We start from the raw sequence: 16,396 nt of genomic DNA, 5'->3' as shown, positions 1-16,396 counted from the left end.
TAGCCCCTTGTGGGTAATAAAGAAATAGGTATTTCATATGTCGCTACGTTCTGTGTTCAAATTCCGCTGAGGTCGACTTTGCCTTTCATCCTTTCGGGGTCGATAAATTAAGTACCAGTTACGCACTGGGGTCGATGTAATCGACTTAATACCTATGTCTGTCTTTGCCCCTTCTATGTTTAGCCCCTTGTGGGTAATAAAGAAATATGTATGATTAGATCAACCATGAACACCCTGTCCAATTATATATCAATAACTACATTATCCACTTTAGAATGTTATTTAAGAGATTTGACTGATGTTTCTGGCAGATTGAGCGACCACATAAAGGTTATAAACATGTATGTTTGTATGTATGTGTGGGTGTATATTGGCAGACTTTCAGAAGAGATGTTACGTATAAATCGGTATTTCTCTTCTATTTTTTTTTTTGCGTGTTTTCCCCACATATGATAGTACTTCACCTTTCATTCATATATTAATGAAAGCGGACTAAGAACAATAACGAACAAAATATATTGGCGCTAACTCGCTGTATTCTTTCTACTAAAGGTACAAGGTCTGAAATTTCGGGTAGCGGGTATTAATCGAATATAGTGACCCCTAGTGATCAATTTGTATTTATTTTATCGAAAGGCAAAGTCGACCTCGGCGGAATTTGAACTCAGAACGTAATGCTAGAAGAAATGCCAATGAACATTTTGTGTATTCTATTTACGTTTCATTCTTCTGGGAGCCAGTAAAACGTAGTTATCATATATTGAGGATCACTAGCGTAACTAGGGGATAGGGTATAATAGCAGTCCGCCCCAGGCGGCACTTTTGGGTCTGCTGCAGGCAATATATGTTTTTGTTTTTTTTGTGGGTTCCGGCAAACGGAAGGGCCGTCCAGGGCGATACACACTTTAGCTATGCTAGTGAATGGGATCGAATTATCATTGATTTATCCCTACCTTCAAAATATTCAGACGGGCTCTATCTACGAAGCCTTTCTGTAGAGGAAGGCGAATTTAGTCTTCGCTGTCGCACTCGAGTAAGCATATAGGTTACTGGGCAAAACCCTTGCGACCCAGAGATCGTTACTAATAATACAGAAGGGTTTCCAATATTGCGATAGCTTTAGACAGTATCAAGAAAGGAGCCTGCAATACTTTAAAGTAGTTTCTGTGCGGCACAGAGCACAGTATCGTAGCTAATGGGAGAGGGTGGCACTTGACACCACTAGCGAAGGTAGAGTGTGTGCCGCCCGGGGCGACCCTTCCGTTTGCCGTCCCCGGATCTCACGGGCGGACCGCTCCTACTATCCTCCAGCTACGCTAGTGCTTGATACTGCTGTATTAGTCAGTACGTGCTGTGGTGGACCCGGAGTGGGGCAAACTCAAGGGCTACCCCAGCGGCACATACCTTAGCTACGCTACTGACAAAATGTCTGATATTTGGTTCTCCTCATCCACTGATTATCGTTTCTCTCTACTTTTTGGTAAACTTGTCGAATCTGCTCATAAACGATGCCCTCCTTTACAAATCGGAAGGGACTACATAGAAACTGTATGCTGAACACTCTGAAAGGGTATAAAAATTCTTAAGTATGGTGTTTTATTGCTTATAATTAAACTAATTAAGTAATTTTGATTGGTTTAACAATTACAAGTTCCTTCATTGGCTCATAACACATATATACACTATACTCGTGGAATCACAGAATGTCAACAACAATTCTAATGTATCCTGTTTTATGTGTGTAAAATGCACAATTATTAACTCAATTGAACTAATCTTTGTGACGTAAAAATGATTTCGTTCTCTTTCCGGTCCACATTTTTTAAAAACAAAATTCACTTCCGTCTATTGAAAAGTTCATTGACTTATGCCTACATTTTATTCATTGTTCTTAAAGAATACACTAAATAATTATTTCTAATATTCTTTATACGCTAAACATATGAAAATATTATCAATAAAGGCACCGTCTTAGTACTTTAATAAAGTATCGATCATGATCCGTCAAACCAATTCCTACTTTTTGATATTACCTAAAAGTCGCGCGAAAACTGAAAAAAAAAAAAATGTCCGTGTCTGGTTAAATTCAAAGTTTAGTTTTAGCATAGGATGGATACAAGTGACAGAAAAAGACTCGAGAGTAAGACGAATTATTTTATCTATTACGATGCATCTACTTACAGTGGTCAATCTTTTGAGTAACTATCTTCTATACAAGTATATATATATATAACAATAACATCGTCCTTCGTAGGACTGCCACGTTCTGTTGGCATATAAGCAGTATATATATATATATATATATATATATATATATATATATATATATATATATATATGTGTATATGTCTATCTTTTTCAGAAATACGATACATTGACGATATATATGTGTGTGTCTGTGTATAGATAGATATATAGACAGAATATACACTGCTTCTCTATAACTTAGTGTGCTTCTCTTTCGGATTTATCATTTACTGAACATATATATATCCTGTACAAGTGTGTGCATGTATGTATATATATATATACATTCTTGTTGCTTTTTTCCTATTTGTAATCACCCCACTTGTATGGTTAACACCATATAGATTTCCGGTGCATCCTAGTTAAGGACCATATTCATGTGAATTCATTAGAACTCACTTGAATCTCAATTACTTAAACCTTATATATATATATATGTATATATATATATATAAATTTATAAATAAGGATAATATCGATATTATCAAGTGGCCAACATGGGAATAAATACCATACAAAGGTAATAATTTTTTACAACTAAAAATAAGGGTGTCTGAGAGACACCACCATGCCGAAATAGCAGTCAAATCCCTGACTCTAAAAACCACCTTAAATGTTCATATCGCACTATGAGATAAGACAGAGGGACAAAATAGACTAGCAAAAAAAAATATTACTGAATAATTCAAAATCCTGGATTTCTAGCTTTAAGGTGGTTTTTAGAGTCTGCTATTTCGGCATGGTAGTGTCTCTCAGACACCCTTATTTTTAGTTGTAAAATATTATATAAATATATGTGTGTGTGTGTGTATATATATATATATATATATGTCTGTATATATATATATATATATATATATATATGTGTGTATATATTTTTAATGTGTACCATTTGGAAGGTGTAGATTGCAATTATGGGCATACCTGCACGATTGTGCCTCTTTCCGACTTTGTTTCCTCATAACTTTCAGGAAATTTTCGGTGAAGATTGGAAATGTAAAAAAAGATGCTTCAGATCATTTCCAAGGGCACTCTCTCTTTTACTCTTTTACTTGTTTCAGTCACCGCCTTCAATCGAGCAACTCGACCCCGGGACTTATTCTTTGTAAGCCCAGTACTTATTCTATCGGTCTCTTTTACCGAACCGCTTAGTGACGGGGACACAAACACACCAGCATCGGTTGTCAAGCAATGCTAGGGGGACAAACACATCACACAAACATATATATATACATATATACGACGGGCTTCTTTCAGTTTCCGTCTACCAAATCCACTCACAAGGCTTTGGTCGGCCCGAGGCTATAGCAGAAGACACTTGCCCAAGGTGCCACGCAGTGGGACTGAACCCGGAACCATGTGGTTGGCAAACAAGCTACTTACCACACAGCCACTCATGTATTACTTTTTGAAAGTTAACGTTGTTTATATTCAAACTTTCCATAATTTGAATAAGTTTTTCTTATTCAGGAAAATTTGAAAAATTAAAAAATTTGGGAGAAGAGGAGGTTAAGATGGGCATTTTAAATCTGGAAAAGATGGCTTTTTTTACAAAAAAATTCGGTAAATTTTCAGAGTAACAGAAAATTTACCAAAATTCCACCTGTCGTATTATTTTTAGCTTTTGGTATTTTCGGAAAATGTTTCCATTTGTTCTACAAACTCTGTCTTGCACGATTAAAGTTTAAAAAATTTCCTTTGTCTCAACCCATCCCACATAATCTTCTTTTTAAGTTTGTCCAACTTTAAGTTTTGTTTGTCCGAATGATACCCTAATTTTATTTGTCCTAATTACATACCCCCATCCTTTAAAGTTTGTCGTAAATAATTATTTTGTTTATCTGAAAAAATACCCAATTTATGTCTTCCAAATTATCGCTTGGTTGTATTGTATCGTTAGTGAAGCTGCTTGCTTGCTTGTTTGCAGTCAATATTTACTTCCTGCAATTAATTTAGCATTGTGATGGAATTCCCCAAAGATGATTGCCTCCACCGTCGCTAAGGAAATATATGACTCATATGGGGAAATTACTGCATTTAGTGGGAAGTTTAAAGTGCTTAAAAAAGAAACCTTTAGGAAGTCGCCTGACATGCAAGAAATAGCAGTCACATCTCAATCAAATAACATCCCACCATCTTAAACTGAAGGAATAATAAATTGCATAACGTAGTCGGGGATAGACACTCTGGATCTTTTCGGTTTGAACGGCAGTTTTTCTAGCGGTGTCATATGAAAGAAATTGTCACCCATAATTATGACCCTAGTATCGATCTATTGCATTTCAATCTGTTTTAGGGTTAGGGGTGGGGGTGGGGGGAAGGGCATATTTTTTTCTTCACAAATGTAAATAAACACAATCTGTTTCTTAAACGAGGAACATATTCATACGGCACAGAATTTTTTTTTATCTCAATAGACGTCATTGATTGGTTGAAATTGCAGAAATTGAAGAAAAAAACAACAGATATTTTACAAACTATAGAATTTTCTCAATAAAGCCAAGAGAAAAAGATGTTTTATAAACACATTCTACCAGTATACGAAGCTTAAATTTTTTTAGTTACCTAGAAATTAAAGCATTTCTTCCTACAAGAATGAGATGGTCAACAATTGTTGCTCAGTTTCCTTTTGTTTATTGTAGTCTTTGCTATTTCCGTATTAGAACTTGGCTCTACTGTGATCCAAGAGTAGGTACTTTCTCCGAAGGCACCATTACTAGAATTCTAGCCAGGCCTGAGAAGGACACTTTAGGCACAGTTCTTAGACAATCAAATATCTTCTCTTATGCTTAAGAACAACTGATTCCATTAAAAAAAAAAAAGACAATTTTATAAGCTCAGCTTCTGGATTATTGTGGATGTCTTTATGTTCTGAGTTCAAATTCCACTAAGGCTGAGTTTGCCTTTCATCCTTTCGGGGTAGATTAAGTAAGTACCAGTTGAGTACTGGGGTCTGTGTAATCAACAGATCCACAGCCTTAACCCTTTCGTTACCTTATTCATTTTGAGATGCTCTGTATTTCTTATATAAAGAAATATCTATATTGAATCTTGATGTCTTTGTTTCAAATCCCTAAATTTTAACTTTTCTTATATACCGTAAATCTTCGAGTATAATACGCAAAGGATTTTTAGGGGCTGTACCTCTGAAAAACCTAAACCTTGTGTATAATACTCACCCCTTCTCTAACTTGAGTCAAGAAGGTCTATATAACGTCCTTGGTTTATAAAAATGTATACAGTAACGTCCTTTATTATTATTGTATATATAACCTGTATATATAACAAGTGAAGGCGCATGGCTCAGTGGTTAGAGCATCGAGCTTACGATCGTGAGGTTGTGAGCTCGACTCCCGGACCGGGCTGCGTGTTGTGTTCTTGAACAAGGCACTTTATTTCACATTGCTCCAGTTCACTCAGCTGTAGAAATGAGCTGCAACGTCATGGGTGCCAAGCTGTATCGACCTTTGTCTTTCCCTTGGATAACACTGGTGGCATGGAGAGGGGAGGCTGGTATGCATGGGCGACTGCTGGTCTTCCATAAACAACCTTGCCCAGACTTGTGTCTAGGAGGGTAACTTTCTAGGTGCAATCCCATGGTCATTCATGACCGAAGGGGGTCACAAAAAAATCACAAAATCACAAATATATAATATAATGCAAACGTGTAGCTTTTTTGTGCATTTTAGGGGGCTGTACCTCTGAAAAACCTAAACCTTGTGTATAATACGCACCCCTTCTCTAGCTTGAGTCGAGGAGGTCTATATAACGTCCTTGGTTTGTAAAAACGTACACGGTATCGTCCTTTATTATTATTGTATATATAATATAATGCAAACGTGTAGCTTTTTTGTGCATTTTAGGGGGCTGTACCTCTGAAAAACCTAAACCTTGTGTATAATACGCACCCCTTCTCTAGCTTGAGTCGAGGAGGTCTATATAACGTCCTTGGCTTGTAAAAACGTACACGGTATCGTCTTTTATTATTATTGTATATATAATATAATGCAAACGTGTAGCTTTTTTGTGCATTTTGTTTGCAGAAAATAAAGAAATAACAGTAATAACGTTTAATAAATGTTGCTTACTGCAAGTTATGGATGATTCTTTTATGACTTCATTGCTTTCAGGCTTAGCTTAAGGTATTTTCGCGCCCGACATCACAAAATGCAGCTGAATAAACATAGCCAGACAGCAAAAATAGAGACTCGGACATTGCTTATAAAATAATTTTCATTTTTAACCTCGTATATAGGATGCACTGGGGATTTTGACCTTTAAATTTTGGGGAAAAAATGCAGATTATACTCGAGGAATAACGGTATTTAATTTTTCTTTAGAGATTCCTCATTTTATTTTTGTCTACACCACACTGTAGAATACTCTTTTACTCTTTACTCTTTTACTTGTTTCAGTCATTTGACTGCGGCCATGCTGGAGCACCGCCTTTTAGTCGAGCAAATCGACCCCGGGACTTATTCTTTGTAAGCCCAGTACTTATTCTATCGGTCTCTTTTGGCGAACTGCTAAGTGACGGGGACGTAAACACACCAGCATGTGGTTGGTTAGCAACCAATGCTAGGGGGACAAACACAGACACACAAACACATACACACAAATATATATATATATATATATACATATATACGACAGGCTTCTTTCAGTTTCCGTCTACCAAATCCACTCACAAGGCATTGGTCGGCCCGGGGCTATAGCAGAAGACACTTGCCCAAGATGCCACGCAGTGGGACTGAACCCGGAACCATGTATTTAAAGTATAAGGCCAGCAATTTTAATGAGATGTGGTTAGTATTTGCTTGTATCTATTATCATCAACGTGGAGGCGCAATGGCCCAGTGGACTCGCAGTCGTAGGATCGTGGTTTTGATTCCCAGTCCTGGCGTTGTGAGTGTTTATTGAACGAAAACACCTAAAGCTCCACAAGGCTCTGGCTGGGGGTGGTGGCGACCCCTGCTGTACTCTTTCGTCACAACTTTCTCTCACCCTTTCCTCTGTTGGCCTGCTCGCTTAGCCAGCTGGGTGGCGTCATTTGAAGGCTAAAACAATGCAAAGCGCATTGTGACCAGCGATGTGTAGCAACATCTGATGGCCTGGTCGGTCACGGTGATCACGGTGATTATCAACATTTGTCTGTTTTTCCATGCTGGCATGAGTTGAATGGCTTGATGGGAACTAGCAAGGCCAGGGGCCACGCCAGGTTCCATAGTCTATTTTGGTTTGATTTCTATGGCTGGATGTCCTTCCAACCACTCCATAAAGTATACTGGGTGCTTTTCATGTGGCACCAACACCAAAGCTTTTTACGTGGAACCTTAGTTGTACGATCCCAATTCTGTTGTTGTGGGTGGTCTTCTAGAGAACAGCAATGCACCATATATCTCCATCCACTGTCATCTCCTTTGTAAGATTCAGCGTTTTCGAGATTGGCCTTCAATACTTCATCTGCTTAAGCATTTTGAGGTTGGCCTTCGTAAGCAGGCATAACTGTGTAGTTAACTCTTTAGTGTTCTCATTATTCTGCCAAAATTAATGCTTTTTTATCCACATTCTTTTAAACTAATCATGCCTTATCTTGTAGCTATGAGATTTTGATGAGGTAGCTGTTAATTTTTAAGATGATATTGTAGGGTTGGTGTGAAAGACCAGATCTGGTCAGTTTGAACATAAAACAGGCAGAGTACTTTTGGCCAGATATGGCCAGTTTAAATGCATTATCTTTTAACTATGAGAATTTGATGAGGCAGATGTTAATTTTTAAAACGATATTGTAGGGTTGGTGTGAAAGACCAGATCTGGTCAGTTTGAACATAAAACAGGCAGAATACTTTTGGTTGGATATGGCCGGTTTAAATGCTAAAGGGTTAAGAAGTTTTTTTTCCAGATCATATCTTCAAATTCATAATTTTCATAAAATTTTCATTTTCAATTTTTATCTCCAGAGTTACAAAAAGAAAAAAAAGATGCTGAGCGAAGGAACAAGTTCACAGAAGTGTCCGAGTTATGTAACGGAATTGGTGAGATTTTCCGAAAATATGGTCAGTGTTGTTTCATCTAGATTTTCTGTGATAATCATTCAATCAGTTTGTGACATTGTCTGTGTGTTTATGTCTAGCTTTGAATATATGAGTGTCTGTGTGTTTATGTGTATATGGAAGCACTCCGTCAGAAAACGACGACGACGAGGGTTCCGGTTGATCCGAATCAACGGAACAGCCTGCTCGTGAAATTAACGTGTAAGTGGCTGAGCACTCCACAGTGGGTAGTAAAGAAATATATATATATATATATCATCATCATCATCATCATCGTCGTTTAACGTCCGTTCTCCATGCTAGCATGGGTTGGACGGTTCGACCGGGGTTCTGGGAAGCCAGAAGGCTGCACCAGGCTCCAGTCTAATTTGGCAATGTTTCTACAGCTGGATGCCCTTCCTAACGCCAACCACTCCGTGAGTGTAGTGGGTGCTTTTTACGTGCCACCTGCACAGGTGCCAGGCGGGGCTGGCAACGGCCACGGTCAGATTGGTGTATTTTATGTGCCACCGGCACGGAAGCCAGTCGAGGCGGTGCTGGCATCGGCCACGAGTCGGATAGTGCTTTTTACGTACCACCAGACCAGGGATCCTGGCTGGTTCAATTCGATTTCGATTTCGCTTGCCCCAACATGTCTTCACAAGCAAAGGGGGTTGGCAAGGGTGCCTGTCGTACGGTCGCATTGGAGTATTTTACGTGCCATGGCCACGAGTCGGATAGTGCTTTTTACGTACCACCAGACCAGTGTGTGTATATATACATATATATATATATATATTCTTTGTTTAGTTAAAAACGGTGATAAGTGAAAGCTTAAGACTATAAACATTCTGTTTTTATACACATATATATGTACACAAATATACACACATATAAAAACAAGTGTTATGTATGTTTATATATATATATATCAAATTAAATATACAACCGAAAGAGCTACATAATAGTTTCATGCTACTAATAGTTTATTAAACACTAAAGTAAATTGTTTTTGAATGATAAAGAGTGTGAAATGATTGTTGTTATATGGCTGTTGTGTGTGTATATACATATATATATATATATTCTTTGTTTAGTTAAAAACGGTGATAAGTGAAAGCTTAAGCCTATAAACATTCTGTTTTTATACACATATATATGTACACAAATATACACACATATAAAAACAAGTGTTATGTATGTTTATATATATATATATCAAATTAAATATACAACCGAAAGAGCTACATAATAGTTTCATGCTACTAATAGTTTATTAAACACTAAAGTAAATTGTTTTTGAATGATAAAGAGTGTGAAATGATTGTTGTTATATGGCTGTCAACTGGTGAAATAAATATATACATCTTATACCGCCTCCCTTCTTTATTTTATATATATATATATATATAACCAAGAAAAAGGCAACAAGAATGGATCGGTAGTTTAGTACAATTGTTTCATACTAAAACATTTTATTTAAAGCTGCAAATATTACAGCAAATATAATGTCAAGTATTCATCAGCTAAATCACATATATGTTTTCCAAACATCCTAGAGAGTGTAAATATCCTTATGAATTTATAGGAGTGAGTTCCATGAATTTGAAGGAAGATTCTAAGCAGACTATATAGTCTGCTTAGTATCTTACTTCAAATTCATGGAACTCACTCCTATGAATAGGCGCAGGAGTGGCTGTGTGGTAAGTAGCTTGTTAACCAACCACATGGTTCCGGGTTCAGTCCCACTGCGTGGCACCTTGGGCAAGTGTCTTCTACTATAGCCTATGGCCGACCAAAGCCTTGTGAGTGGATTTGGTAGACGGAAACTGAAAGAAGCCCGTCGTATATATGTATATATATATATATATATATGCGTGTGTGTGTCTGTGTTTGTCCCCCTAGCATTGCTTGACAACCGATGCTGATGTGTTTATGTCCCCGTTATTTAGCGGTTCGGCAAAATAGACCGATAGAATAAGTACTGGGCTTACAAAAGAATAAGTCCTGGGGTCGAGTTGCTCGACTAAAGGCGGTGCTCCAGCATGGCCGCAGTCAAATGACTGAAACAAGTAAAGAAAAAAAAATATATATATATATATACATGGCTGTGTGGTAAGTAGCTTACTTCCCAACCACATGGTTCCGGGTTCAGTCCCACTGCGTTGCACCTTGGGCAAGTGTCTTCTACTATAGCCTCAGGCTGACTGAAGCCTTGTGAGTGGATTTAGTAAACAGAATCTGAAAGAGGCCTGTTGTGTATGTATGTATGTAGGTATGTAGATAGGTAGGGGGAGAATTCACAAAAAAAAAATACAAACAAAAGACGAAGACAGGTGGTGTAGACAACAAACGAATGTATTAGTATAACATTCAGAAAGTGAAAAAGTCTTTAACATTTCGAGCCTACGCTCTTCCACAAAATGATATATATATATATATGCATAAGGATGAAAAGGAACACACGAGTTGATATATATATATGTATGTATGTATTTGTGTGTCTGTTTGTTCACCTACCATCACTTGGTGTATTTACTTGGCAGTTCGGCAAAGAGGCCAATAGCATAAGTACTAGGCTTACAAAGAATAAGTCCTGCGGTCGATTTGTTTGACTAAAGGCGGTGCTCCAGCATGACCGCAGTCAAATGATTGAAACAAGTTATAAGATAAAAGAATATATATATATTTATATGTATGTGTGTTCAATATATATGCATATAGATATATATATAAATATATATATAGGCGCAGGAGTGGCTGTGTGGTAAGTAGCTTGTTCACAAACCACATGGTTCCGGGTTCAGTCCCACTGCATGGCATCTTGGGCAAGTGTCTTCTACTATAGCCTCGGGCCGAAAAAGCCTTGTGAGTGGATTTGGTAGACGGAAACTGAAAGAAGCCCGTCGTATATATATATATATATATATATATATATATATGTGTGTGTGTTTGTGTGTCTGTTTGCCCCCCTAGCATTGCTTGACAACCGATACTGGTGTGTTTATGTCCCTGTTACTTAGCGGTTCGGCAAAAGAGACCGACAGAATAAGTACTGGGCTTATTCGGGGTCGATTTGCTCGATTAAAGGCGGTGCTCCAGCATGGCTGCAGTCAAATGACTGAAACAAGTAAAAGAGTATATATACACATATTATCAGTTATCGCCAAGCTAATATGGCAGTCCATAAATATAGGACGAAAGCTGCCGTTGATTAGCTCCAAGGGGCCATCGCCTCTAGCTTGCTATATTTATGGACTGCCATATTAGCTTGGCAATAACTGTTAATATCCAGTACCGCTGCCGTTGTCTCCTTTAGAGAGACTTAGAAATAATATTTCTATTTATATATACACATAGGTTTCTTCAAAGAAGCTATTGAGGAATATAACCAAGACTTGTCCATCTGTGAGACGTATAACGACACCTTAGGTGCGGCTGTTGCATGTCGCATGCTCAGTGAATGCTACTGTGATCTGGGTGACTTCAACAAAGCAATTCAACTTCAGAAACGTTACCTGTCACTGGCACGTAGCATGAAGAACACTGTTGAAGAACAAAGAGCATGGGCCACAATTGGAAGGACTTACCTCTTTCAGGCTGAAACCGATGAAGGACGGACAGCTTATTCCAAGGCTGAAGATGCATTTATACATGCTCTGGAACTCTGTGAAAGCATGAAAAATGATCTCAGCCATAAGGAGTACATGACGATGAAGGCACGGCTCTTCCTGAATATGGGTAAGTCTTTTCTGTGTTTGTACTTTTGTTGTTGTTGTTGTTGTTGTTGTTTACTCTGTGATTACGTCTTTATTTAGAAATTGTTTACATTATTGTGTGAAGGTGCATGGCTCAGTGGTTAGAGCGTCGAGCTTACGATCGTGAGGTTGTGAGTTCGAATCCTGGACCGGGCTGTGTGTTGTGGTGTTCTTGAGCAAGACACTTTATTTCACGTTGCTTCAGTTCACTCAGCTGTAGAAATGAGTTGCGACGTCACAGGTGCCAAGCTGTATCGGCCCCCTTTGCCTTACCCTTGGATAACACTGGTGGCGTGGAAAGGTGAGACTGGTATGCATGGGCGACTATTGGTCTTCCATAAACAACCTTGCCCGGACTTGTGCCAGGGAGGGTAACTTTCTAGGTGCAATCCCATGGTCAGTCATGACCGAAGGGGGTCTCAGCAGCAGCAGTTTACATTATCATCATTGTCATTCATCATCATCATCATCATCATCGTTTAACGTCCGTTCTCCATGCTAGCATGGGTTGGACGGTTCGACTGGGGATCTGGGAGGCCAGAAGGCTGCACCAGGCTCCAGTCTTATCTGGCAATGTTTCTACAGCTGGATGCCCTTCCTAACGCCAACCACTCCGTGAGTGTAGTGGGTGCTTTTTACGTGCCACCTGCACAGGTGCCAGGCGAGGCTGGCAGCAGCCACGGTCGGATTGGTGTATTTTATGTGCCACCAGCACGGAAGCCATTCAAGGCGGTGCTGGCATCGGCCACGAGTCGGATAGTGCTTTTTACGTACCACCAGACCAGGGATCCTGGCTGGTTCAATTCGATTTCGATTTGAATGTCTGTTTTCCATTCTGGCAGATTTTGGATGGTTTGACAGGAGCTGTTCTGTCATGGTTTCTACTGCTGGATGCCCTTCCTAATGCCAACCCCCTTACTGTGTACTGGATACTTTTTATGTGACACCAGTATTGGTGCTTTTTATGTGATGCCAGCATGAGTACTTTTTATAAGGTGCTAGCATGAGAGCTTTCTATGTGGTGCCAGAAGTATATTATTTATGGAGTCCGTTTTATGAAGGTGGTAGCATATTATTTAACCCTTTCGTTACCAAACCGCCCAAAGCCGCCCGAAAAAAATTTTGGTTTATGAAACCAAACCGCCCAAAGCCGCCCGAATTTACCTATTCATATTTAAATAAGAATATCAGAGCAAATCTCTTTAGTACATTCGTGAAAACACGTATTATACTTCGTAAACAGTTCAACTACAGTTTTGTACAATAATCGAAGTGTAATTTTAATTCCGTGAATTTTGGGAGATTTTTTTCCGAAATTTGTTCCTATTGTGTTTTCAAAATTTGTAATTCTGACAAAAAATGGATACGAATTTCATTATATCAAGCAGCGAGTCAGAATTCGAAGGATTTTCTACTGAAGACCTTCATAAATCTAACTCTATGACTGAAAAAAAAAAGCATGTGGTATTTGATAATGAATCTGATGTTTCATTTTCCGAAAGTGAAAACAGTGAATCTGAGATCTCCGATAGCGATAAAGAAAACGAATTGGCACCTGAATGGAGTGAAAATTTAAAAACTGTTTCTTTCGGTGATTTTTCTGCAGAAACTGGACCAAGCCACAGACTTTCCCAGAAGGGTAAAGCCTTAGGCTATTTCTATTTACTTTTTCGAATGAGCCTATTTGAAATCATTACAGCGAAAACGAACCGTTACGCTAAACGTAAACAAAACGAAAGAAAGGATAGTTTGTTATTTCCCACAACCTTAAATGAAATTAAGGCCTATTTTGCCATAAATATTATTATGGGTATTAGAAAGTTACCCAGAATAACAAATTCTATCGTGAAATTTTGTTGTATACCCAATTGAATATTAGCTAATATAGCGATGTTTGAACAAAATTTTAATAATTTTATATTTTGTTGAATTTACCTGTATCTACCTGCAAATAGAGTCACTTTGTGACAAAAATTATAGTATAGAATTGGTTGAGAATATTTCATTAAATTATCTTCCAAAAATCAGATTAATATATCGATAAATAAAAAAGTTATAGTTGTTTAATGAAACCAGACTAAATTTATGATTACGTTAGAAATTAATTGAAACACATAAGGGGTGTAATTTGGTCAGAAATATAGTAACGAAAGGGTTAAGGGAGATTTGGCTGCTATTTCTTGCTGGTCACACAATCACGCAGAAGTTTTCCACTTATTGTATGGTCTTATGTCTACCCAACTCCAGCAGATATAACATTCAGATATAATGTATCTGGGTCTGTATTCTCAAATGAGTCCTTTTCTTTCTCAAGATGGTAGGTATGATTTGAAAGATCTCTTTCCAAGGGCTTTACTGAAAGTTATGCAAAAGTGAGCATTTTCTTTTTTATTAACTGACTTAGGTCATTCAAATTTCACATTTTGGTAAAGCAAATCTTCTTGGATAGAAAAGGTATCATTCAACAAAGAACTATAGAGGTCAGTCATTGGCAAGTATTGAACTTGGGGATCTTTTCGGTTTGAACGGCAGTTTTTTAAAATAATTTCCACGTAACTAAACACTTTTAAACTTTGTATACTGGTAGAATGTGTTTATAAAACATTTTTTTTTCTCTTGGCTTTATTGAGAAAATTCTATAATTTGTAAGATATTTGTTGTTGTTTTTTCTTCAATTTCTGCAATTTCAACCAATCAATGATGTCTATTGAGGTAAAAAAACATTCTGTGCCGCATGAATATGTCCCTTGTTTAAGAAACAGATTGGGTTTATTTACATTTCTGAAGAAAAAAAGATACCCTTCCCCCACCCCTAACCCTAACCCTAAAACAGATTGAAATGCAATAGATTGATACTAGGGTCATTATTACGGGTGACAATTTCATATGATACCGCTAGAAAAAACTGCCGTTCAAACCGAAAAGATCCGAACTTGGTACTACAAGCTATGGAAGCACTCACTAATTCCACAATGCTTTCTCTGCTTACTGAGCTGATCTTAAAAACATTCAAACAGGTGGTTCTGTTAGAACCCTCCATCCATTCCCTGGAAGGACTGTATTTTGGAGGTAGATGAGAGGAAATGTGTGAAATATCTGCTGAGCTGGTGGAGTTACACTGAAACAATCAGTGGCATGAAAGACGGTTTCTATTGATGTGGGATGCTGAGGGTTTGCAGGTGTGTTCTCATGCTGAGTCTATAACATGCCAAGCATCACAGGGGCCATTAAGTCGGCTATGGAGGCAGCAAAGGTTGTCTCAGAGTGGCTGTGGATCAGGAGGTGTGCTGCGATGAGTAATACTAAACTCGATATATCACCTGGGGAAGGTGGCGAGCTGGCAGACACGTTAGCGCACCGGGCAGAATGCTTAACGGTATTTCATCTGTCGTTACGTTCTGAGTTCAAATTCCACCGAGGTCGACTTTGCCTTTCATCCTTTCGGGGTCGATTAAATAAGTACCAGTTTCGCACTGGGGGGGTCGATGTAATCGATTTAATCCGTTTGTCTGTCCTTGTTTGTCCTCTCTGTGTTTAGCCCCTTGTGGGTAGTAAAGAAATAGATATTTTGTCTGTTGTTACGTTCTGAGTTCAAATTCCACCAAGGTCAACTTTGCCTTTCATCCTTTCGGGGTCGATAAATACAAGTACCAGTTTCGCACTGGGGGTCGATGCAATCGACTTAATCCCTTTGTCTGTCCTTGTTCGTCCTCTCTATGTTTAGCCCCTTGTGGGCAATAAAGAAATATATATCACCCGGGGCTTGACCAACGGTGGCTGCGTCACTTGGGTGAGGGTGTCTGATTGTTGAAAGGCACAAAACTCCAACAACTCCAGGAAACATCATTGATGATGCGTTCAGGTGCATCACAGGATGATGCATGCAAAAATCCTACATTGTGGTACCTACATGCGACCAGATGTACCAAGCTATTTTGAGTCTTGAACAAGGATACAAGACAACAGCTGTAGTTGAACTATTTGTCTTATGAAGAAAGGCTGAAGACGCTCGACCTTTATTCTCTAGAAAAACGCCGCTGCCGTGGTGATCTCATTCTTGCTCACAACATCATAAGCGGAAAGTGTAACCTCTCGAAAGAGCTGTTCTTCACTCCTGCCCCAGAGCGTGGGCTGCGGGATCACTCCGAAAAGCTCTATCTGCGACGATTTCATCTCAATCGAAGGAGAGGGGCTTTCTCCGTCCAGGTTGCGGATCCGTGGAATAAGCTGCCGGATGAGATAGTGAAGATGCCGACGACCGCTCGGTTCAAAATCTCTCTTGACCAGAAATGGCCTGAACTCTTTGCATGAACACCCTCCCTGTACATAACTCCATGTCCCCCTACATGGCCTTGCTTT

General features: G+C 38.7%; 1 protein-coding gene across 1 annotated transcript in view; it reads left to right on the top strand.

Annotated features, from left to right (window-relative positions):
• The first annotated feature begins 2,044 nt into the window (after nucleotides 1-2,044).
• Nucleotides 2,045-16,396, top strand: part of LOC118767821 (tonsoku-like protein) — a 52,769-nt gene continuing 38,417 nt past the window's right edge. Inside the window, exons 1-3 of the mRNA XM_036513084.1 lie at nucleotides 2,045-2,140; nucleotides 8,208-8,303; nucleotides 11,640-12,020. Coding sequence (XP_036368977.1) covers nucleotides 2,110-2,140; nucleotides 8,208-8,303; nucleotides 11,640-12,020 — 508 coding nt within the window. The 5' untranslated portion in view covers nucleotides 2,045-2,109. The remainder of the gene's footprint in view (nucleotides 2,141-8,207; nucleotides 8,304-11,639; nucleotides 12,021-16,396) is intronic.

Source organism: Octopus sinensis, linkage group LG24 (genome assembly GCF_006345805.1).
Source record: "Octopus sinensis linkage group LG24, ASM634580v1, whole genome shotgun sequence".
Lineage (NCBI taxonomy): Eukaryota > Metazoa > Mollusca > Cephalopoda > Octopoda > Octopodidae > Octopus > Octopus sinensis.
This window is presented reverse-complemented; position numbering and strand designations above follow the sequence as displayed.